Genomic DNA, 25,309 nt, shown 5'->3' with positions numbered 1-25,309 from the left:
GTCATATATTTTTTTTCCATAAACAAGTAGTCAGATTCTTGGCATCTTTAATTTATAGTATAACCAAATGAAAAAACTTTCAATATCTATCTCTAATCCAGAGTATTTTAGTATTAAGGTGTGACAAGTTTTGATACTTGTATATGGGAAATATATCACTACTGAATTACTCCAACCTTGGTATCTCTTCTGGGTAGTGGCCCTTCCTATAATGTATGGCATTATACAAGTCTGAAAGGGTGTATGCTTTGCATTATGGGATACTAAGGCAATTCAGGTGAAATCATTAACCTCTATATATGAGGGTGATCTGAAAAGTTCTCGGCCTAACAATGAAAAAACGAATTTATAATTTCAAAATTATTTTTATTTTTTTCAACATAATCTCCCTTAAGTCTAATATATATATTCCAGCGATGCTCCAGCACCATTATCCAGTCCCTGTAGTGGTTCTCAGTATGATCTGCGAAATACCCCTCTACAGCTGCAATCACCTCGATTCAAAGAAAAATGCTAACCAGTGAGGAAGAGTTTTAGTTTTGGGAAGAGATAGAAGTCAGAGGGAGCCAAATCTGGGGAATAAGGTGGATGTTTGAACAATTCATAGTGCAGATCCCTTAATTTTCCCATTGCCAAAACACCTTTGTGGGCAGGTGCATTGTCCTGATGAAATATGATTTTTTTCTTCTGCAAAGCAGGTCTTTTTTCACCAATTTTTTCGTCCATACTGGTTAAAAGATCGGAATAATATTCCCCGGTTATTGTTTTACTCTTTTTGAGATAATTGAGCCGCTCACTTGCCAAATCGATTAACTCCATAAAACAAAAAGTGGAGAAAAGTGATAAAAAAATACAGTTTTTTAAAATTCCTTTTAAAATATAAATTCAAATAAACATTGTAGAATGTATTATTGCAGATGTAGCTTTTATCTAACGACATATAAAATGTATAAGATAGAATATCCTTGGAGTAATCATTATTATTATTACAATTTTTGCGTGATTAAGGGAGTTAATCAATTTGGCAAGTGAAAAAAAGTAATAACATCAAATTCAGTCTTGAAATTATTTTTTTATTACAGAAAAACTTCATTATCATTTTATTAAAGATTTTTTGCAAAAATGAATAATACTGTTCTGTTACTGTTACAATTATTATAATTGTAACAAGTCTGAAAGGGTGTATGCTTTGCATTATGGGATACTAAGGAAATTCAGGTGAAATCATTAGCCTCTATATACGAGGGTGATCTGAAAAGTTCTCGGCCTAACAATGAAGAAACAAATTTATAATTTCAAAATTATTTTTTTTTTTTCAACATAATCTCCCTTAAGTCTAATATATATATTCTAATATATATATGTAGAAAGGCACCTTATCTATTAGGTCTTCAAACCAACCACCAGTATCAGACAAGTTTTAGGATCCCCAAAAGATAAGGTGCCTTTCTACAAATATCCAGGAGTATATTACATTCCTTGCTCTTGTGGCCTTGCCTACATCGGACAAACTTCACGGAGTTTAGAAATCAGACAAAAAGAACATGTTGGTGATGTAAACCACAACAAAAGTATCTCTTCTGGCTTAGCACATCATTTCTGTACATCTAACCACATGATAGAGTGGCAAAACAGCTCCATGCCATATCTTGATGACGACTACAGACATCGTTTATTCAAGGAAACCATAATAGTGTTAATAAATGGTGGAAACCTCAACAGAAATCAGGGGCAATCCTAAACAGTTCGTGAAAAAACCTGATCCTCTCTCTAAATCAATCTGAACTACAGCTAGCCAGTAATCACATTACACGTTTACAACAAACATGCATGCATGATAATGAATAAGAACAATAAGTCCTCTCAGTCACGTGAACGTGTAACCTTAGCTACTAGTTGGTTTACAACGTTTTTTGTGTTCCTTTCAATTTGCATTTACTAGTTTTTATGTCTCCATAAACACCTTGAAAAAGCCAGACAGTTTGCTGGCTTTTTCAAGCATATCCTTTCTGGCATATCCTAAAGTGTGCAAGGTTCCTTGTGCAAGCACCTTAGCTAACTTTCAACAGACTGGTAGATTTGGTAAGCCTGGAAGAACATAAAAACCATGATAATCATCATCCATGATCATCTATATGGTAATTCAGAACTAGCAGATAGTTCATTCTCTGGATACTCCTTCACACAGGATTAAACGAAAGAATAAAAGTATGCTGCATTGAAGATGATATAGGTCTGAGAGTCCATTTTTAGAATCAGCATTATCTATGATTCTAATCTCATTCAATATGACTGCATTAATTTGACAGATTCCAAGATCATATTTAGCTTTACTTCTCTGATTTTTTAGGATATACATTAGAGCCTACCAGTTGCTGGTGAAACTGGTAGGCTCTAATGTAAGTTTGTTTTGTAAATGGTCAGTAATAAATAAGTTTGTATTTTAAAGACTGTTTTTTTTTTTTAAGTTTTTTGGATCTCGAAAAAATATACAATAAGCAGCAAAGAGAAATGCTTTTGAAATGGCACTCTTATATGGAGTAATTAAACTGAACATTATGTAGAGTAATGCATGTTCTATATGGTTATGTAGATTAATGTAGAGTAATGCATTACACTACATTAATCTACATTACTACTACATTCTATTATGTAGAGTAATGCATGTTTCATTTGGCATTTACAATTGTAGTGTGTACAAGTATATGGTTTGATATAAAATCATGTGTCAAGAAGAGAGCACAACACTTTCAGTCATCATCTGCATTGGTCACATAATTGAGGAAAATGGTATTTAACCTGATATTAAAATTAGAAATGTAGAGCTGTGCTCCTTACTTTATGCAGATAATGCTGTATTCCTAAATAAGTCCAGTACAAGTCCTCAAGATTAGTATGAACAGTAATAAAAGGTTGAAAACTGTGAACATAGGCAGGAATATGGAAAACATTGTTGCATTACAAATAAAATATTTTAGCTATTGATGTCATTTGTAGTGAAGTGGAAAATTAAATATGGAAGTTGAAAGTTTATTTTTCACTTGGTTAGAGTATAATAAAATTAGTTTAATCCTTTATCCAAGTGTGAGCAAACAAAGTTTGCGCCTGAAGTATCTTCAGGACTAGGGTAAGGTGATACAACACCAGGGCAACTCGTTGCAAAGGTGGAGAAAGCTACCAACACTCCTATCTCAGTATCTCCTATAATGCAAAACACATCTCCATACGGATATGTCTAATGTTATGCATTAAGGGAAGGGCCACTACCCAGACTAGTTTCGACCTTTATTGAGGTCTCTTCAGTGGGAGCCAGGCCCTAGTGGAGATACCAGGCAGAAGCATTAGCAGATCATCTCCACCTATAGGAGTTGCCAAATGGTGTGCCACCCTTTTTTAATAAATTACTCTGGATTTAGAGAAAGATGTTGAAAGTTTATTTTTAAACTTTCTCCACCTTTGCAACGAGTTGCCCTGGTGTTGTATCACCTTACCCTAGTCCTGAAGATACTTCAGGCGCAAACTTTGTTTGCTCACACTTGGATAAAGGATTAAACTAATTTTATTATAAATATGGAAGTGGACAACAGAATAAGTAAAATCATAGGTGAAGAGCCAGTTGAATACATTTACATGGAATATGAAGGAGAAAAGTTGATCTACGAGAACTATGAGAAGAAATTAGGAAAGTGACCAGGTGGCATCACTGGTAGAATCATATTAAAAATGAATATATTAGAATGGACTTGATATTGTGCATTCAAGAATACACAATAACCGTTAAATACACAATAAAATACACAATAAAACCGTTCCTCTCCCATTCTGTTTTAATCAGAATGGGAGAGGAACGGTTTGCAAAATATCTGTTTGGTATCAGAAGGGCAGGAAAAAGACCCAGAAAAAGTCTTTGAAAACTGAAATATAAAATCAGACATATAAGACACTTCTGGCTGTAGTTCATATATGTCACAAATTAGTTTAGAGGAAAATTGTTGATAGGAAGTTAGTTATAATACAAACTTGAATCATTTCGTAAATGTAATGATACATTTAAATAACTTGAAAAAAATTCCATGTTGGTTTCTAGTACATGGTTTCCAGACTTATGTAAAAATAACTAAAAGTATTAATATGTATATAAATTAATCAAAAAAAAGAAATCCTTAACTCATATGCAGTACTAATGTACTATAAGTCTATAATGTTTCATGAGTGGAAGTTGCATGTCAAAATAATAAAAAAAAAAAAAGTGTTTGTGGTTATTCATAACAGGGATTCACATTTTTATGAACAAGAAAGGAACAAAACAGAATACTTATTATTTTATTTATTTATTTATTTTGTTACCAATAGTTCATTACATTTCAAAGTAGCATAAATTAGATTGTTTACAAAAATAATTCAGATTGCAACTGAAAGGAACTAATGTTCCATCAAGGTATCCTCTAATGGCCAGATAAAAGCAAAGTTAATTCAGAGAAGTAAAGCTAAATATGATCTTAGAATCTGTCAAATTAATGCAGTCATATTGAATGAGATTAGAATCATAGATAATGCTGATTCTAAAAATGGACTCTCAGACCTATATCATCTTCAATGCAGCATACTTTTATTCTTTCGTTTACTCCTGTGTGAAGGAGTATCCAGAGAATGAACTATCTGCTAGTTCTGAATTACCATATAGATGATCATGGATGATGATTATCATGGTTTTTATGTTCTTCCAGGCTTATCAAATCTACCAGTCTGTTGAAAGTAAGCTAAGGTGCTTGCACAAGGAACCTTGCACACTTTAGGATATGCAAGAGGATGAAGCTGATCTTTCAGAAATTGGATAAATGTTGCTAGCTGGATGGAAATTATATTTATAAAAATTTTATGCATATCTCTTCAGATTACTGCAGAGATGGAGGATAAGAAGTTTTTGTTGTGATCTTGTGTGGTAGCATACAGTATTTTGTCTGTTCTACCTGGTTGTAAGTGTTTTTGAGGATATATTGTTGGAACAGATGATAATGTGACTGCTTGTGTAATTACCTTCTGGTGTATGTAGATATCCTATAAACTAAAAAGGAATGAACCATTTAGTAATCATCTAAGAACACTGTTTTTGTAGTGATTGTAATTTTGGGCCTTGGCTATCGAAATGTTCTAAAAATGTGTGCAATATGTGTCAGCCAACAGACTGAATAGCAAAGACATGATCTACATAGCAACGCCAGACTGATGGTTTGTGTATAGCAGGTTGAGTTCTTGGTTTTCTAGAAATCCAATATAGAAAGTGGATTTGGCAGTGGGAGGGGAGTTCTTTTCCATATATATATGGTAAATTTGAATAATTCAGTTATGTCACAGGAGAACTGAGACTTAAACAAGCCAATGGTTTCTTTCAGCCTGTCTGGTTCATTGGTAAATAATATCAAAGCAAACACAGGTTTTCTAAAATGTACTATTTCTTTGAAATTTGATTTTTCCAACTATTCATTGTCATGGTGACAGTAACACATGCATCATAATACAACTAGCAATTTTGTTTTTCTTAAAAAAATTAATGCCTTTAATTATTTGATTTCCTAACTTGACTCAAGGGAACAGAGGTTTGCTCCACTTTAAGCAAGCATTAAACTTTGCTGATCAATATTTCTACCTAGTAACTCTTAGTGCTATCTAGAAGAGAGCCATCTGCTTAAGAGTTGATTCCTTCTATGACAGCATCCTTCCAGTAATTTTTCTCATAGATGTTCTATTTCTGTCTTTTAATGTCTTTTCTGTAGGTATATCCATGGATATTGCTCCACCAAACTAGCCATCACTATTTATCCACTTTCCTCTCAACCTAGAAAAATACAAAAAACTTGTGGAACTATCTTCTCGTCCATCTGTTTCATTCCATTTGTATCTCTTCTTTGCAACACCTTTCTCCACATAATTTTCCCCAAAGACTGCACTCCTCCCCAGCTATTTCCAGAAATAGCTTGAGGATTGCAACAGATTCCTTCCTTTCTTTCCTTCTCAGTGAACACTTTCTCGCATGTGGCACTGTTATGTTATAGGTTTTCAACTTCTTTTGCATATTGGGTTTGATATTTAAAAAATGAAAAAAAGAAATGTATAATTCCTAACATCCTTTCTACTCTGATCATCTAAAAGATAGAAAAAGTCTAGATTAAATAATTTATTCACCTTCATCTAAATTACTATTTTGAAATTAGGGATTATGAATTTTAGGATCAGGAAAAGGCAATAGTGAAGGAAGCAGAGGTATGTCACCAAAATGAGGTTTGTCAGGGACCTTTTCAACAACAATTAGACAGGTGCAATTTGCAATGTTTGATTTGGAGAATTCACAATTAGAGCAATTCCTCCTTTTTTTCTTTTTCTTATTTAAAAAAAAAAAAAGGTGAGGAGGAACATAGGTTTCTATTTCTTATTATACTGAATGTTTAAAATATTTCAATTAATATTTAAATAAATGTTCTGCTTTTTGTGTATTGCTGTACAAGTAGAATACAGAAAAAAATTATACTGAAAAGAAATTGATACCCCTCTTCTTCTGTTGTAGTTTAATTGTTTATTTATATATATATTTAGAGCATTGTATATTATACACTGACTTCACCACGTCTGGATGACTGGTTAAATTCTGACCATATTCAGGAAGCTCTCCGTTCCACTCTTGATAAGAATTATGCTGATTTGGATCCTGTATTTAACATGAATGTTGATGAAGATTATGATTTTCGTGCATCTGGGGTGTCTAGAAACAGTTTCTGTTACGTATACCTTGACTGGATTCAGTTTTGTGCTTCTCATCGAGAAAAGGTAGGTGAATTTCAAATTTAAATATTTGGATTAATTATGATGCATATATCAAATATTATCTGTGCTGAGAAGAATCTTTTTATATGAGTCATCGCTTAAATTCTTTAGCAAAACTTTGTATGGAAAGCAGCTTGAGTATGAAAAGAAACTGGCTCTTCAATCTAAAAGACAACCCAAATAAATTCTATCATTTAGAGCAATTCCTCCTTTTCTTCTCTTTTTTATTAAAAAAAAAAAGGTGAGGAGGAATATGTTTCTATTTCTTATTATATTAATGTTTAAAATATTTCAATTAATATTTAAATAAATGTTCTGCTTTTATTTATTTTTTATTTTCATTGGGCATTGCACTTTGCCTGGTGTCGGAACCATCGAAACTGGACCTCTGCAGAGTGAACACAGTTAATTACACCTGTTATTTTTAGATATTTTACAATTCTTACGTTTATATCTTTTTCATATCTGATCATACATCCTAGGTAGTTAAATGAATTCACCTGTTCTAAGATCTCGTTATCTATTACTATTTTAGTTCTTGCTGGATCTTGTCCTTTAAAGGCCATAGTTTTTGATTGTTCTGTTGATATTATAATACCATAATCTTTGGCTATCTCATTTAGATCTAAAATAACTTTATGTAAGTTATCTTCAGAATTTGTAATTATTATTTGGTCATTGGCAAAAAGGAGAGTGTTTAAGTTCACTGTAGGAGAAAGTTTAATACCTTGATGTAAATTTTTATTCCATTTTATTATTATTTCATTTAAGTAAATATTAAAAAGAGTTGTTGAGATGGGACATCCCTGTCGGACCCCTTGGTTTATCTCTCTCATGTATGATAGCTCATGATTTAATCTTATTTGTATTTGATTATTTTCATATATACTTGTGATAGCTTTTAGGATATTATTTGGTATTTGTTTTCTTTTAATATGTTAAATAATATGTTTCTTTTAACTTTGTCAAATGCTTTTTCAAAGTCAATAAATGCAATGTGTGTTTCTAAATTGTATTCTCTTCTTTTCTCTATTATTAATTTTAGGCAAAAGGCTGGGTCTATACATGATCGTCCTTTTCTAACTCAGTTTTGTACTTCTAAAATAAAGTTTTTGAAATATTTCATTAGTTTGCTATTTAAGATTCTGCTATATATTTTGTAACAGGAATTTAGTATACTGATACCTCAATAGTTTTTAGGGTCATCTCTATTACCTTTTTTAAAGATAGGAATCACAATTGCTTTTTTTCATTCTGTTGGGGGGATACCAGTTGAATAAATCTTATTTAAAAATAATAAGATTCTTTCTTCTGAGTCTTGTTCCTGCATATTTATATAGTTCTGAACCTAGCTTATCTTTTCCAGGTGATTTTCCGTTTCTTGTTTCTTTCAGGCTGATTTCTAATTCTTCTTTAGTTATTTCCTTTTCATTTTCTTTAATTGTTTGCCAGTTGTCTTTTTAAAAATATTTTTCTGTCCACAATTCTGTGTAGTAATTTAAAAATTCTTCTAATTTCTATTCGGTGTTTATTTTTATGTTTTCTTTGGTATCTGCCTTTAAGTGTTTCAAAATATTATATACATTCGGTCTTATTTTATAAAAATCATGTTCTAAATTAGAAACAAATTTGTTCCATGATTCTCTGTCTTTTTTTTTTTCTCTTTTAGCCATGGCTCTTATTCTTTTATATTCTATTTCATCTTCTAATCTTTTACTGCTTAACCATTTGTGATAGGCTTCTTTTTTCTTTTTGATTATTTCTTTGATTGTATCATCCCAGATCTTCAGTTTTTTCCTTTTATTGAATTTTTTGGTCTTTCCTAAGCTTTCATTTGCTGTTGCATTTAGTATCATTTTTATATTGAGCCATTCTATTTCTATTTCTTCATTTTGTTTTATTTTATCTTGATATTGGTTAATTCTTTGTTCATATAGCCATTGTACATTTGTGTCATTCAATAGTCTAGTTTTATAAACAGATGTTTCAAATTTTCTTTCTGTTCTTGTTACTTGTAGCCATTTAGGTGGTAATCTTAATTTTATTTTAACAAGGAAGTGGTCACTGCTTATTTCATGTCCTCTGTGAATTCTAACATCTAGTGAAAATTTTGATGTCTTTTCATTTAATATGAAGTAATCTAATATTGATTTCCATCCTCTTGCTGCCCAAGTATATTTATGTATGTCTTTATGTTTATAAATGGAATTCATTATTTTTAGGTTATTATAAACTACAAAGTCAATCAATTTTTTACCATTTCTGTTTAGAGTGTGTTCTCCATGTATTCCTATATTATTATTAATTTTCGTCTTTCCAATTCTTGCATTTAAGTCTCCTTCTAAAATTATGTAATCATTTTTATTTATTTTATGATATATGTTTTGTAGCTGATTATATTTATTTTATGATATATGTTTTGTAGCTGATTATAAAAATCAGTATTATCCTGTTCTCTTCCTTCTTCTGGGGCATATAAACCAATTATTGTTAAATAGCCTCTATCTATTTTTATTCTAGCTTCTATTATTCTTTCATTCCATAATTTATAATGTTTTAACTGTTTTGAAAGAGAGTTATGAATCCAAATCATGACTCCTGCTTGTGTTCTTTGGTCTCTGTCAACTCCACTGTATATCACATTAAAATTTTCAGTTCTCATAGTTCCTTTTAATTTCTTTTTTGTTTCAGTGATTACTGCTATTTTAAAATTTCTTTCATTTAATAGTTAGTTTAATTCTATTTCTTTACATGCTATTCCTCTTACATTCCAGTTTGCTATGTGTATTATATTTTGTCATTTCCATTTCTGTTTTACCTTTTCCATTCCAGGGTCATTTTCCATAGATTCAGTCCGATTATCTTTTTCTGTCAGCTTACAAGTAGAATTATGCTTTCCATGTCAGGGGACTAGCCTGACGATGGAATAGTTCAGTGGTAGGGCTGCTACCTTAAGGCTTCTGAACTAGCCTTCTTCCAAATTTAAACCCATAGGAGGAATAGGGTATATTGAAGGGGAAAGAGTAGATTATAGTATGGTTTATATAGAGGGCATAGTTGTAAGGTCAGAAATGAAAAGACCCCATGGCCCTCGAGTACTCTAATAGCATAAGGGTCATAAAATAAGAAGAGTTGGCTGATAAGGCCTTATAGGAATGATTAAAGTGAGTGGATCTTCCTAAAGTAGAAGAAGACAGATCCAGCTAGGGGTCCATGGGAGTGGCACTTCCCTTACAATCAAGATGATTGCCCCTTATGGCCCTGTTAGTCCACGAGTTCTTATTCAGTATATTCGGGACACCCCACCATACACACACATCCCCACATATAGTGGGCTCCCCTATCCGCCACCTAGGAGACGCTCTCTCTAGGGGTTACAGGTTCCCCCTTGATTTATAAAGGTATTATAAATTCATTAAAAAGGCCAATTTTTATTAAGGTGTATGTCAGTGATACATAGCATAATGAAATCATTTAAAAATTGTTCCAATTAAAAGAGATGCTGCGTAATCAGTAACAGTGCTCATTGGAAAAAAATGCTAATGCTGTGAAGCATTTAATTTTCATGTTGAATTCAGCATTTGTTTAATAGCATAACTTCAAACCAATGACAATAATTTTACGATATAGATTTTGTAAAATATGAAATAAACAACCTGTTATAGTTGTTGATGTAAATATGCTAGAAAATGCGTAGATAGTTGCTTTCTCAAAGTCGACCATTAATGTTTTGGGATCTAAAGATGAACATAAGCCCTTTAAGGCACTGAATAATCTGCTGTAAGTTAATTCTTATTTGCCAGGAAGCAAAGCAAAAAGCTGCCATGGATTCCTTTGCGGTCTCATGCCTGAATAAAGGAGGAGGGTCGGTCAGATGAATGTCGATGCTCTGACCATAAAGGAAAAAAAACACAATTGTTATCTGATGTATTTAGCTGTTACAACAAATTGTTATCTGTTGTAACAGCTACAACATGCCAGCTTGGATGTCACTCGAATCAACAAGGTCCGCGATACCAATCGAGCGATCAGGGGTTGGATCGAAAAGTGGGATACCGAAAGGAAACAAAAACTGATAACCTACTGATAACATAACTATTATCAGTAGGAACATGGAGTGTATGGACACTTTGGATGGCAGGAAAACTAGAATTACTTCGTGAGGAAATGAAGAGATATCGGTGTGATATACTAGGACTGGCGAAGTTTCGATGGACATCAGCAGGATAGATAAATCGATGCGAAGTCATATGGTCATGGCATGACACCAAGCATGAAGCAGGAGTTGGTTTTCTTCTTAACAAAAAAGCTAGAAAGGCACTCTCAGGCTACAAACCAGTCAGTGAACGAATCATAGCAGCAAGATTTCAAGCAAAACCATTTAATATATCAATAGTCCAGATATATGCACCCACATCTGACAGCACAGATGAGGATATTGACTTATTTTACAAAGATCTGACAGAAACAATAGGAACAATACCAAAACAAGATGTACTAATTATTGAAGGAGATTGAAATACCAAAGTCGGAATATATAATGATGTTTGGGAAAGAGTCATGGGAAAATATGATTTTGGGGAAAGAAATGAACGAGGTGAAAAAATGTTAGAATTTGCTGTGGACCACAATTTGATGATCTGTAACACAAGATTCCAGCAAAAAGAGTATGGAAAATGGACGTGGCGATCAAATGATAGGAAAACAAAGAACATGATTGATATGATTAAAAGAAGATGGATAACATCATACAGCAGTGTCGAACTTTTCAAGAAGCGGATATAGCCTCGGATCATAGTTTATTGATTGCAAACATCAAATTAAAAAAGAAAATATAAACCCCATCATCAGAAATGAAGAGAGCAAGAACAAGTGAAGCAGAAATATGAAGAAGGTGCAGAACAGTGTTAGAGGAGAAACTTAAAAGTTTGGACAAAGAAAAAAATTCGAATCTAAGAGTGAAAGGAGTAATGTGAGCTATAGAAGATGCAATTGAAGAAACAGTACCAGAAGAAGAGAAGATAAAAAAAAGAAATGGATTAGACAAGAAACACTGAAGTTAGTACAGGAAAAGAAAAAAGAAAGTGTAATGAGGTGAAAAAATCAATCAGCCAGATAAGATGAAATGGTTAGAAGTCCAATGCAATAATATAGAACAGTACTATGGAGAGCATAAAATTAGGGAGGTGTACAAAATGATTAGAACCATTAATAGAAGGTGACAACCAAAACAGAATACAGTTAAAGACAAAAAAAGGCAAAGTATTGATGAATAAAGATAAAATTGTGCAGCAATGGACAAGATACTGTAGTGAGTTATATGAAAAAAAAGCTAGATTTAGACAGCATTGGGAAACTGACTGAAGAATTGAAGCAGATATCACCACTAAGTAATGAGTATGATATGGAATCACTCGATGGGTATTGCAGACCTTGTTGATCCAGGCGATGTCCGAGCTGGCATGTTGTAGCATCAGATAACAATCGTGTTTTTTCTTTACGGTCAGAATATCGACACTCATCTGACCGACCCTCCTCCTTTATCCAGGCTTGGGACTGGCATGAGATCCCAAAGGAATCCATGGCAGAATAATAATATTTTTTTGGTTTACCGATCAAGTGTTGATCAGTTTTATTAACTGAACCAACTAGTTTCGCCACACTTATCTGTTGGCATCTTCAGGGCTTACATAGAGGTTTAAACAATCTCACAATTATGCGTAACTGCAAACTGACAAGAATAACTGTAAAATTAAAATAAGTGTGGCGAAACTAGTTGGTTCAGTTAATAAAATTGATCAACACTCGATCGGTAAACCAAAAAAAAAAAATATTATTATTATTTACTAATTTATGATCAAGAACCATGGCAGCTTTTTGCTTTGCTTCCTGGCAAATCAGAATTAACCTACAGCAGATTATTCAGTGCCTTAAAGGGCTTATGTTCATCATTAGATCCCGAAACATTAATGGTTGACTTCAAGAAAGCAACTATCAATGCTTTTTCTAACATATTTACATCAACAACTATAACAGGTTGTTTATTTCATATGGTACAAAATCTGTATCGCAAAATTGTTGCCATTGGTTTGAAATTAAGCTATCAAACAGATGCTGAATTCAACATGAAAATTAAATGCTTCACAGCATTAGCATTTTTTTCCAAAGAGTACTGTTACTGGTGGATTTGTTGAATTGACGATCTGCAGCAAAAAGTTAATTATTTATGCAGCATCTCTTTTAATTTGCACAATTTTTAAATGATTTCATTATGTTTTGTATCACTGACATTCACCTTAATAAAAATTGGGCTTTTTAATGAATTTATAATTGATTCATCCATTGATTATTTACAAAAATTAATGCAAAATATCTTGCGGCGAAATGTTGGGTTAATTTTCCTACGGCGAAAATGCTTATGGCAAATATTCTGGTCACGGTTGACAGCATGAGGCCATGGTCCCACCGTGCCAGGTCAGCTCTGTTCAAGGAGGAAGTGGCTCTGGAATGGCTTGGGGAGCCTCTCTTGTGACACATTTAGGTCCTCAGTATGTCTGGAGAGGTCCTTAAGTGCTCAGAACTACCAAAATTTACTGACTGATTCACCTATACATTTTCATGGCCTTTGCATCCTTCAGCCAATGGTCTGTTTCAGCTAGACAATGTGCTGCCCCACTAGGCCAGGCATGGCTCGAGAAACATTCATCTGAGTTTGAGACCATCCAGTGACCCCCCCCCAAATGTCCCTGGATTTAAATCTGATATCTCAATCTCTCTGGGATGCCATAGAGTGAGACATCAGATCCATGTATCCGAGACTGACGTTTAAGGTGCAGTTTGAGACCATCCAGTGACCCCCCCCCCCCCAATGTCCCTGGATTTAAATCTGATATCTCAATCTCTCTGGGATGCCATAGAGTGAGACATCAGATCCATGTATCCGAGACTGACGTTTAAGGTGCAGTTGTAGACAATGCTGTAACAGGCATGGCTGGAATCATCTCTGGCATCTGGTGGGGTCAGTGCCTCGGAGAATACAGGCTGAACTCTAGAGGAGGACTGACACTCTATTGGGTAGGTATCTCTGATGTTTTATCTATTGAGTGTGTTTACCATCACAATATATATAAATTTGACCATTAGAACCCAAATTTTTAGTACATCATTGATGATCTGTATCCATGTGGATACAGAGTAATATAGTGCACTAGTGGAAGGTAAAAACTGGCCATTGAGTGTCGGTCGTCTACCTTCCATATAGGCTATGTGGAGGTCTTTTTCCAGTTATCTAGCTTCAAACTTTAAGATAGATAACCCAATGCATTTCTAAACTTTAAATAAATTGCTGAAGAAAGTGTTTTAATAAAATATTAAGATTCAGTTATAAAGCGAAATACATTGGGTTTATTGGCCATAGCAATATAAAAATAAAAAAACAACTAGTTTCTCCACAGATATTGTGGCAGTTTCTGAGTTAGGATGAACAAAAATTCATTCACCTCAAAACTTCCTCTCTTTCTATAAACATCCTGAGATTTATAATATTCCATGTTCTTACAGCCTCTCTTACATAGGGCAGACATCTAGAAATTTTGAAATTAGACAGAAAGAGCATATTGGTGATGATAACAATAGAGAAGACAGCTCGCGGCCTAGCTTTTCATTTCTTCCACACACATTATAACATTAAATGGGATAAGAGCTCCATGCCTTACATAGAGGACAACTGCACTGCTCATAACGTAAAAGGATCTGCTGATGTCATCTGTTCACAAGGCACACTCAAAAGGAACCAAGGATTCATCCTGTGTGATATTTGGAAATTGCTCAATAGTTCTTTTGCATGTCAGATTTTAACTTTTCAGTCAACTGTTGTGCATACATTACTGTACAATTGCTAACTTGTGCCAGTCCCCACACTCCACGTAGTTTCAGTTTCAACTTATATTGTAGTGGTTCCTACATGTTTCTGTATTTAGTAATGTTATCATTCATGTTTTTGTCGGTTTTCATTTTTATATTGTTACAGCCAAATAAACCCAATAAATAACAAATTACACAATAACCAGAGTAATTAACTTTAATGAAAGTACAGATATTTTGTGCTGAAAATAACAGTTCATCAGTGTGTAGAAACAAGCAAATCAAAGAACAGGAATACAAAGTACATACAACAATTGATTTACCGATTATCGTATGTATTATCATGTGGTTAACATTTAATTTGTTGTTTTTAATTATGCCACAGGTGCCTTTAAAATTCGAAATAAACTCAATGTATTTCTCTTTATAATTGATTTTTGCTGGTCAAAAGTCTTCATAATCATCATGTTAAGACTCAGTTCGTTCAAATTGAAGTCGGTGTTAATTTTGTCATTTTATAAAATTCAAAATGAATTCCTTTTTATTTTGAATACAGGATGTTTCAAAGGAGTGTATATGTAACTTGGTCACGTAACTTTATTATCAAATGACAACACTTGATGTCGTAATACGTTACACCATTTGCAAATGGCAGCTTTCAGTGGTGCAGAGCGAGCACGTTGTGCGGTTTGGTTTGAGAAAAGGAAGTCTGCAACACAGGTTTAGAGGAATTTTTGCATGTAATATGGCAAAGAACCTTCTAGTAGGTGTGCAATCTACATGTGGCACAAGAATTTTGTGGAAACAGGCTGTTCTGTGTGTCATCCAAGGTCAACGGTAAGGCCATGTGTTGCCGATGCTGTTGTAGAAGAAGTTCAGGAAAGTTTACAGAGAATCCCTGGAAAGTCAACCAGATGGGCGTCTCATCAAATTGGAATTCCACATGTGACTGCGTGGCATGTTTTATGCCAGCGTCTACATTTGAAGAAAGATGACAAGAAGATATGCCAGGATTTCTGTGCAGAAATGACCAGTAGGATAGGACAAAATCTGTTTGGATAATATTGTTTTCAGTGAGTGACGAGTGTGCTTTTCACGTAAGTGGGCAAGTAACCACTCACAACTGCAGAATTTGGGGAAATAAAAATCTACATGCCATTGTAGAAGTTCATGGTATCCCAAAGGCTAACGATTTTTGTGCCATAAGCAAGAAGAAAGTGTATAGACTCTTAAAAAAAAAAGAGAAGGGTCTTCCGTTACTGGTGATGTGTATCTAGACGTGCTACTTGGGTACCTAATACCACAATTAGATGACGATGACCACGATGGGAAGCTTACATTTCCAGCAAGACAGAGCACCTCTTCATTATCTGACGGGTGTATAGTCATACCTCGCACCCATTTTCCAAGCAGATGGATTGGTAGAGGAGGCACTTGTGGCATGGCCACTGTGTTCCCCCTGACCTTACACCTTTAGATTTTTCCTTATGGAGCTTTGCAAAAGATCAAGTGTTTATACCATCACCAGCAGCAGCCAATTTGGATGAGCTGTGTTCAAGAATTACTGTTACCATTGCTGAAGTTATGCACAAATATGCTCTTCTGCACATTGCAGGAAATTGATTGCAGATGGGATGTCTGCAGAATTACCGGAGGCAGTCATATCGAACTTAAATTGTCTGTGTTGAAACTTCGAGTGTTACGCTACATTTGCGTAGTAATAAAAATTGTTCATCTATCACTATTTACCTTCTGTTGTCATTCAAAGTTGTATACCCCCTTTTGAAACACTGTATTGATTGTTAACATTAATTTATTATTTATATATTTATTTATTTATTTTTCCATTTTAGCCTTCAGAATGCAGTAAAGATTCCACATTGGTATCACTGTGCTTTGGGCTTAGTCTGTTAGCCCGGCGTGTTTTAGGCACTGCCTCTCATAATTCCTTTTCCAGGTAACTTTTTTTACTTTGTGATTTGGTTAATGAATTCGAATTTAGTTTGGGTTTCTCTAAAAAAATTCATGGAGTTCAAGTTTCATGGAGAAAAAAAAAAAAAAAGAAAATGGATTTTGTGCATTTTTATTAATTTTGTTGTGCAAGTTATTTTTACATTGGCAACAAGAATAAGGTTGACTAATACCTAAATTCATAAATCAAGAGCTGCATAAAAAGAAAATGAACAGAAGGAGAAAAGTGATTATCAGGTCCAGGAGTAGTATAAAGAACAGGCCAAGATTGTGAGTCGTGAGGAAGGTAAAATCAGACTATGGGTGGAAAAAAAAAAGCTATCTGAACAGGCTAAAGGTAAACAAAAAGGAGAATTACCACAAGGATAACCTCAGCTATTACCTGCTATTTATATTTGCTAAAGTTATCCTTGTGGTAATTCTTCTTTTTGTTTTCTTCTAGCCTGTTCAGATAGCATTTTTTTATCATTTAATTACGTTGGTAAAGTATACATTCCAGACAGACCATTATTGCTCTGGGAGAAATATGAGTTGGGAGTATTAAAGCTATTACAAGAGCTTCATTTGAACTCATCAGTGAGATGTATGGGATATCGATAAGTCTGCTGAATGGGCAAGAGAATTAGAAGTGTCTCTGACTTGGTTATTCAGCTTGAGTCTCGTGGACATGAGTCCTAATAAGTAGGAGAAGATTAATTTAATTCCTTCCTACTAAATTGGAACTGGGACTGATACAGTTAATTATAGACCAATCTGTATTTCTGGGGTAGTCATTAATGTAATTAGAGGCTGGTTAGGCCTAGGCCCTGCATCTAGAGGTAAGTAGATAACATTTTGATTCTCTGTAGAGGACAGCATTGTTTGGAGATGGTAAGGATCTTGCTTTAGCTATCTGTTCACATTTTATGATTACAACAGAACTAGATAAGTGAAATGAATATATATCAGGATAATTCTGGAGATGGTGTTATACTTTTAAATAAATCTAGTACAAGTCTGCGAGATTCCCTGACTAAATTGAATAACTGTTGTAATAAATTTAGTATGAAAATCAGCAATAAAAAGACGAAGACAATGAAAATAGCCAGAAATATTGAAAATATCAACTGCATCATGAATGGAGAACCTATAGAACAAGTAAAACATTTCAGCTACTTAGGCACGTTTTTTAGAGATGGTAAGGAGATTAAATATGGAAATAGAACACAGAATCAACAAGGCTGGTATGGCAGGAAGTCAACTGAATAAATTCATATGGAATAAGAGAGAAATTAGTCGGAACACTAAATTAGCTGTATACAAGACAGTTTTCAAACCAATTTTAACTTATGGATCTGAGAGCTGGGTTAGAAGTAAAACACTTAACTGAAGACTAGCGATCACAGATATGAGAGTTCTGAGAAAGATTAGGGGCATGAACAGATGGCATCAATGGCAATATCATATTAAAAACGAGGATATTAGGAAAGAACTTGCCACTGTCAGCATCCAGGAATGTGTTAGCAGAGTTAATCTCAGAATGGAAGAGGAAAGACTAGTAAAACAAGTGCTCTCTGCCAGGTTGGCAGGAAAAAAGGCCCAGAGGAAGACAAAGATATAAGATCTGATAATGTTGGAGTCTTGACAGATAATAGATTGATTTGGAGGACAATTGTTGATAGGAAGTTAGTAATGATGTACGTTCTTCATGTAGTACTATCATAATATCCTGTGCATCTCTTGAGAAGGTACGTGTCAGGAATTTGATGATGATGAATTCTGGAGATTGCCAAAGCATTTGAGTTGATCCCACTTGGAAAGTTATTATATAAACTTATGGGGATGGGTATGCAAAATAGGCTTTTTCGTGGATAGGAGAGTGGCCGACAGACAATTACCAAAGAATGATGTAAGGAGGTTGAGTTGAAGTGGATGACTAGTAGTGTACTACAGGATTCTGTGCTTGGATTAGTGTATTTTAAAACATTGGCGATATAAATTTACTTGACAAGAAATTATATTGTTTTAATTTTTATACCCAAGCATGAACACATAAAACACTTATACATGAAGTATCTTGATGACTAGGCTACTTGTATACAAAGGCTGTTGACTTCCCATAAAATTGCCTCATTATCCCATAATGCAAGTTAGCCAGTTTCACTCTATACCGAGTTCTTTTATTACGTCACAGATATGAGGGGCATGAACAGATGGCGTCAATGGCAATATCATATTAAAAACGAGGATATTAGGAAACAACTTGCCACTGTCAGCATCCAGAAATGTGTTAGCAGAGTTAATCTCAGATGGTATGGTCACTTAAATAGAATGGAAGAGGAAAGGCTAGTAAAACAAGTGTTTTACTAGTCTTTCAAACAAGTTGGGAGGTAGATCTATGAAAATAATGTGAGATAATCAATGCTCATGCAGAAGTCATATTTTCTATATACAGATAGTATGTAGCTCAATATATATTCCATATACTGAGGTCTTTTATTACATCATTGAGAGGTAGATCTATGAAAATAATGTGAGATAATCAATGCTCATGCAGAAGTCATATTTTCTATATACAGATAACAAAACGTTAGATCACCATATTATTAAAATACTGTAGTATGGATAAGAATGGTTGTAGCAAGTGTTTTTCGCTTGGTCAGAAAGTAAGTTATACCTTATGAGATATTATATTCTTGGTTTAATCATTTACTTTTTGTTTACATAAGCAAACAAAAAGTTTGTGCACAAAGTGTCTTCATGTATATCTTAAGTAAAGAATTAAAACAAAACCATTTTTTCATCAACAACCATTCCATTCCAACATGATGCTTTCTGCCCAGTTATATTATTTCTTCATGAGTACTGTTTCAGTGCAAATTTTTTTTTTTTTTTAACTTATCTTGTCTCTCCACTTTTTCAATCGTTTTTTGTGGCAGTTTTCATTTCATACATTCTTTTTTAAATTCATTCTCATTTTATGTCCAAACCACTTTGAGCAGGTGTTCAGTCATTTCTTCAACTTTCTAGTTTTTACCAACATTATCCTCAAAACGCATTTCATTTGCTTGTATTCTATTTTTTTTTTTTTTAATTTATTAATCCCTGTTGTAAAAGGCAATATGGGTAGAAAGTAAATTAATTAATCAAAATCTTGCACTTCAGTGAGTCTATGCTGTTCCAAAGTACATTACTGGCATTGTTAAAAAAAAAAAAAGTTTTATTACAGTAAAATCCTTCTCTATATCTCCTGATCTAAACTTCCTTCACTAGAAAGTACACCTCCCAAATATTTGAGATCTTCACTCTTCAAGATTTGTCCATTGTAATACCATTAACTTATAAATTTTCTCTCCGATTTAAAAACATTGACTTACACATTTTCTTTCTGATTTAAAAGCGTGATGTCACTCTTCTTGATATTAAACAGAACTATGATCAGTAACTGAAGTTACTGATCATAGTTCTGTGCTATGCTGTTCCATTTGTGCAATTTTTTTCTGTAGCCTTTCATCTGAAACATATGAATGTGTTCAAAATTGCCACTTCATCTGCAAACACAGTTGTTTCTCCTTTCTGGTCATTGACCATATATTGGATGCCATTCATCATCATAGTGAAGAGTAGTGGAGATAAGACACACATCCTTGTCGCAGATAATTATTATTAAAGTTACTGATCATAGTTCTGTGTCATGCTGTTCCATTTGTGCAATTTTTTTCTTACCATTTTGAATTACCAAATTTAGTCTTCACAGAACCTTGTACATTTAACATATTCTTGATCATAACTGTGTCTCCTTTACCTATATTTTCCAACCTTTCCCAGACTTTTTTCTATTGAATTCAATGAAAGGCTTTTTCAAATCCAGAAAACCCATAAATAATTCTTCCAATTTCCATCATTCAAATTCCTTCCCCTTCCAGCAAAAATCAAATCAGCAGTTGAGCTCCTTTTTCTAAAACCAAACTGCTATTCTCTTATACTGTTTTATCTATCTGTTTGTTTTCCTTTATTCTTCATGAAAATTACGGAAACAGCTGCTCTGTTAGAGTAAAACTTTAGTTTAATATAAACCAAAATAAGCACTCATCATTTCGACCTTCACATTAAGGTCGTCATCTGAAGTATACACATATATACAGAGAAAAAGCTGCACCACAATCTACATGGGATGCTAAAGTTACTGATCAAATTAAAACTATTTGCCTGACCTCTGGTGGGGGGAAAAAATCTTACTACATCAAAGCTAGAGTCCTGTTATTATTATTATAAATTAGGTTACAAAATTAAATTAAGCAGGAGAGCAACATGTTCACACAAAAACATTACTCACTCCTATTATTACTGAAAAATTGCTTTAGAGTCCTAAAGTCAGGGTTTGCTGGTAAATTAAGTGGGATTTTCCAAATTCTTGGGATTTTTATGCCACTGTTATTGTGTTAAGATTAGGGTGGTTAATCAAAATTTCACAGGTTTCTTTAAATTTCTGTTCAAACCAGGTTTTTGTCTGATGTAAAGAACAAGTACTTTTCCAATCAATTTGGTGTATTGTTAAGAGCATGATCTGAAAGGCCTGCTTCACCAAAAATTGTTAAATTTAATGTGCCGTTTGTGTTCTTTTTTATGGATAGGGATTGTACATCCAGTTTACCCAATATAAAGTCAATTACAGGTGCAATAGATGCAATAAACTCCAGGGTGTTCCAATGGGGGGAGAGGATCATAGAGGAGTTGAATATGTTTTTAATTTTAAAGGTGGTTTAAAAGTGCCATTAAAATTATAATAATGTAGAATTCTATTAATTTTTTCTGATAACCCTTTAATGTATGGGATATCTATGGTTTTACTGTAATCTGTATTATTTTTGATGAAGTTTTATGAAGAACTTTATTAATAGTATTTTTGCTATAGCCATTATTTATAAATGTATTGCTAATAATTTGTAATTCTTGTTTAAGAGCTTGTTCATTAGAACAAATTGCTATAGCTCTGTTTTTGAGGATGTTAATAACTGCAAGTTTTTGTGTGTGAAGTATGGTGATATGAGTCAGCATGTATATATTTGCTGGTATATGTAGGTTTGTGGTAAACGGTGAAGGATGGACTGCCTGAGGGAAGATTTGTGACCAGTGTATCAAGGAAAGGAAGCAAGTTCTGATTTTCAATTTCAGTAGTAAATTGTATGCACTCATGTTGTTTATTCAGGTTGCTAAGTAATATGTTTGTTTGGTGACTGTGTGGCAAGATAATGAAACATTCATCAACATATCTAAGCCAAATTATAGGTTTTAAAGTAAAGGAATCTAGAGCATGTTGCTAAAAGCTTCCATATAAAAGTTAGTAGTTTGGGGGGGGGGGAATAGTGGTGGGCCAATGGCCATACCATCTTTTGTAGGTAAAAATTATTTTGCCACATAAAGTAACTTTATATAGGAGGGGTAATTACCTACCAACTCCTTGAGTGTTGACACTAATTTCTTGGCTATGTGATAATTAGGGCTGTCTATTCCCTCAACTAGCAGCTGAAGTGGGTTATATTTATGTATCTTGGGAACACCATATATTCTGGGAGAACAGGTGTTAATAGGGTATTAGTTTTTTAACAGTGTCCAACAGCCAAGAAGTGACAGACTTAAGTAATTTCATGATTTTTTTCTTAATCCTGTTAGTCGGATTATAGTTCACAAGTTGATAGGTGCTGTTATTAGAGACTAGTTGATTCATCTGATGAATATAAGTTGATTTGTCAAGGATGACCGTGGCATTACCTTTGTCTAATTTTGTTATCATTATATCTTGATTAGCTTTTAATGATTTGATTGCTGCTAGTTATGTTTTTGTAAGATTGCTATATATGGTTTTCTTTTTATTTAAAACATTGCTGGTTTCTAAACGAATTTTATCAGCTATATTATTTGGAAGAGACTTAATGCCTCTTTCTATGTAGTATATGACATCCAGTTTATTAATAGTTCTGAGTGCCACTGAAGTTTAAGCCTTTAACAAGTAATGCAATGTCACTGTTATTTCAGGTGTGGCTAGATAGGTTGTTAGGTAATACTAGATAGGTAATCTCCATCAGATATGATCTTCTTTCTCCAGATCACTCTAAAGATGCACACAACAATTTCAGTACTGAACTACCAGAAACTCTGATCAATTCACAAGTCATCTATCTCAGAAGGTTTTCCATTCTCCAGGAAATTTTGTATGATGCTGATCCTGATATGGAACAAAGCTTCGAAATCCGCCGAAATCTTGATAAAGCAGTCACCAGCTATTACAAATTGCATGACAAGATGAAAAAGTCAAGCTCTTTTCAAACATCTTTACTTATTTTATTTTTTTTTTGTAAAAAAGTAGCCCAATCAAATGTTTAAGCATTAAATAAAAATTTAAGTAATTGATTTTTAAATTTGATGATTTTATTTTCTAATATAGCTTATACTGTATTTTTTTTTTCAAGGTTATGCTAACTGATGGTTGAATTATAATAATTCCTATTGTTTATTGTATTTGCTTAATGCGATTTCGCTTAGCGTGCATTAATTGATGGATTAATTAATTGCATTAACCACCTTGCTGGCCATTATGAATCAAATACACTTCTTCATAGACTTCATATCCATCATATATTTCAATTTAATATCAATGGTATTACAATTTTAATATGCACTTCGCATCCATGATAAACTTCACATCTATAGACGTCTTGGCCCTTAGCATGGTTAAGTGAAGTTTTCCTGTACTGTGATAAAGACAGCAAAATGTTGGCTTCTGAATGTTTTTCAGAAAGAGCAAAATAAAATAAGCTTTTCTTATCTCAAATTTAAAAAAAAAAAAAAAAATATTTTTTTGCAAAGCAATAGCGACACACTCATAACTAATAAGAGTATATGTTATTAGTTACAAGTGTATTGCTGTTTCTTTATTCTGTAAATGAAGAGAATGTTTAATGCATTTCATTATTAATATCTTATTCATTAGTGTGGATTTTCTCCTCTATGGCCTTCATGCCTTGTTCAAAGGTGACTTTAGAATAACTTCAGTCCGTGATGAATGGGTGTTCCATGACATGGACTTACTGCGTAAAGTTGTTGCTCCCAGTGTCCGTATGGCTCTCAAGTTACACCAGGTAAGTAATCATCCATATTATTTAAGCAAATATAACAATGTGTACAATATTGTCTATAGTAATATGAACTGCTTATTTGGCCAAGCAGATAATGTATTTTCCAACCAAGCTTTCAGTTTAAAGTCCACTGTAGACATTCACAAACATCCATGTATTGTGGACTTAAAGCCCACAATACATGGTGTTTGTGAATGTCTTAAGTAGTAGATTAATTTCATTACTCAATGAGAGTCTACTACCTTGCTTATTGGAGACCTGAAGTGAGGGTGAAAAAGTTTCATGTTTGGTCTCTATGCAGAATTTCTGGATTATCTAAATCATAGTCCATCCACAGTGCTAACAATCATGTACTAGAACAGGAATAGTGGCTCTTCATTCTGAATTACTTACTTCATCGTAGTCTCTACCATAGGATAGTCCTAGGTAAAATCTCTTTCTCAGCACTGTCCTGGATGTATATAGCTCTTCTTTCAGCAGTCCATTCTTGTTATATCTTCCTCACAATGTGCCATTCACATTTCACCATGCTACCATAAACTATAAAGGTCTTGGGATTCCCTAAAGAACGTCCATGAAAGGAATCATTTTCTTGTTGTTGGCACTATCTCTTCACAGGGCACCATCTTCTCCTATACAGATGTCTATGTGGAGGAAAATGGACCAGGCTGACTGAAATACTTTCTCCCATCTTGCAAAATTTAATGCTAAAGCATTCAGTCCTATCAATGAAGCAGTGAAGTATATCACAGATTGTATATTGCCTAGGGAGCAACAGCCACATTTCCAGAAACATCATCTTGATATCCACTTTACCCAAAACCAGGTTGGGATCCAGATTGTCAAGCAGCCAAAAAAAGATTTGACAAATCATGGGGTATGTTTCTTAGATACCCACCACATCAAATCTAATAAATTTTAAACATGCTCAAGTCATAGCACATTATGTGAGACCTCAAAGTCAAAAACAATCAATCTTGGATCCAACTTACATCAATAATTAATCAAACAACCAGTGCAAAAATTGTATGGGATAAAGTCTTGAAAATGAAAGAGAAATATAGAATATAGAGTTTTTCCACCTTGAAACACAATGGATGTGTTGTTGTTGATCCTAAAGATATTGCACACACTTTAGGAGATAATTGTGTTAGAATCTCAGCAACAGCTTCCTATCAAAATTTTTCATATTAAAAGAGTAACAAAAGAAACAGTGGCTAAACTTTTTTACCAATGCGCTGCAGCCATATCCATAAGGATATGTGCTTTGCTTTATGGGATACTAAGGCAAGTGATGTGAAGTCATTAGCCTCTATATACTAGTTGCCCAGTTGTGAAGTTACTTCACTTGCAAACTTTGTTTGCTTATGCTTGGATAAAGGATTAAACCAAGAATATAATTTCTTAGCATATTTAATTTATATAACGATATATATTATGGAGTAAATGGGTTTATTAACAAAGAAATATATGTTTACACATGATGATATCTACATCCATAACTATTGGTGGAATCTTGTTCAAATAAAACATTAACAATC

General features: G+C 33.6%; 1 protein-coding gene across 1 annotated transcript in view; it reads left to right on the top strand.

Moving 5' to 3' along the window:
- pcx (pecanex) overlaps positions 1-25,309 on the top strand; it is a 621,557-nt gene that overhangs the window by 541,390 nt on the left and 54,858 nt on the right. The window contains exons 31-33 of the mRNA XM_090398640.1: positions 6,592-6,822; positions 16,536-16,639; positions 23,624-23,771. Of these exons, the coding sequence (XP_090254766.1) occupies positions 6,592-6,822; positions 16,536-16,639; positions 23,624-23,771 (483 nt within the window). The remainder of the gene's footprint in view (positions 1-6,591; positions 6,823-16,535; positions 16,640-23,623; positions 23,772-25,309) is intronic.

Source organism: Typopeltis vanoorti, chromosome 10 (genome assembly GCF_054136105.1).
Source record: "Typopeltis vanoorti isolate ZY-2024b chromosome 10, IOZ_Tvanoo_1.0, whole genome shotgun sequence".
In the NCBI taxonomy this organism is placed as follows: Eukaryota; Metazoa; Arthropoda; class Arachnida; order Uropygi; family Thelyphonidae; genus Typopeltis; species Typopeltis vanoorti.
Note: the sequence above shows the minus strand (reverse complement) of the source record. Positions and strands in the feature narration are given on the sequence as shown.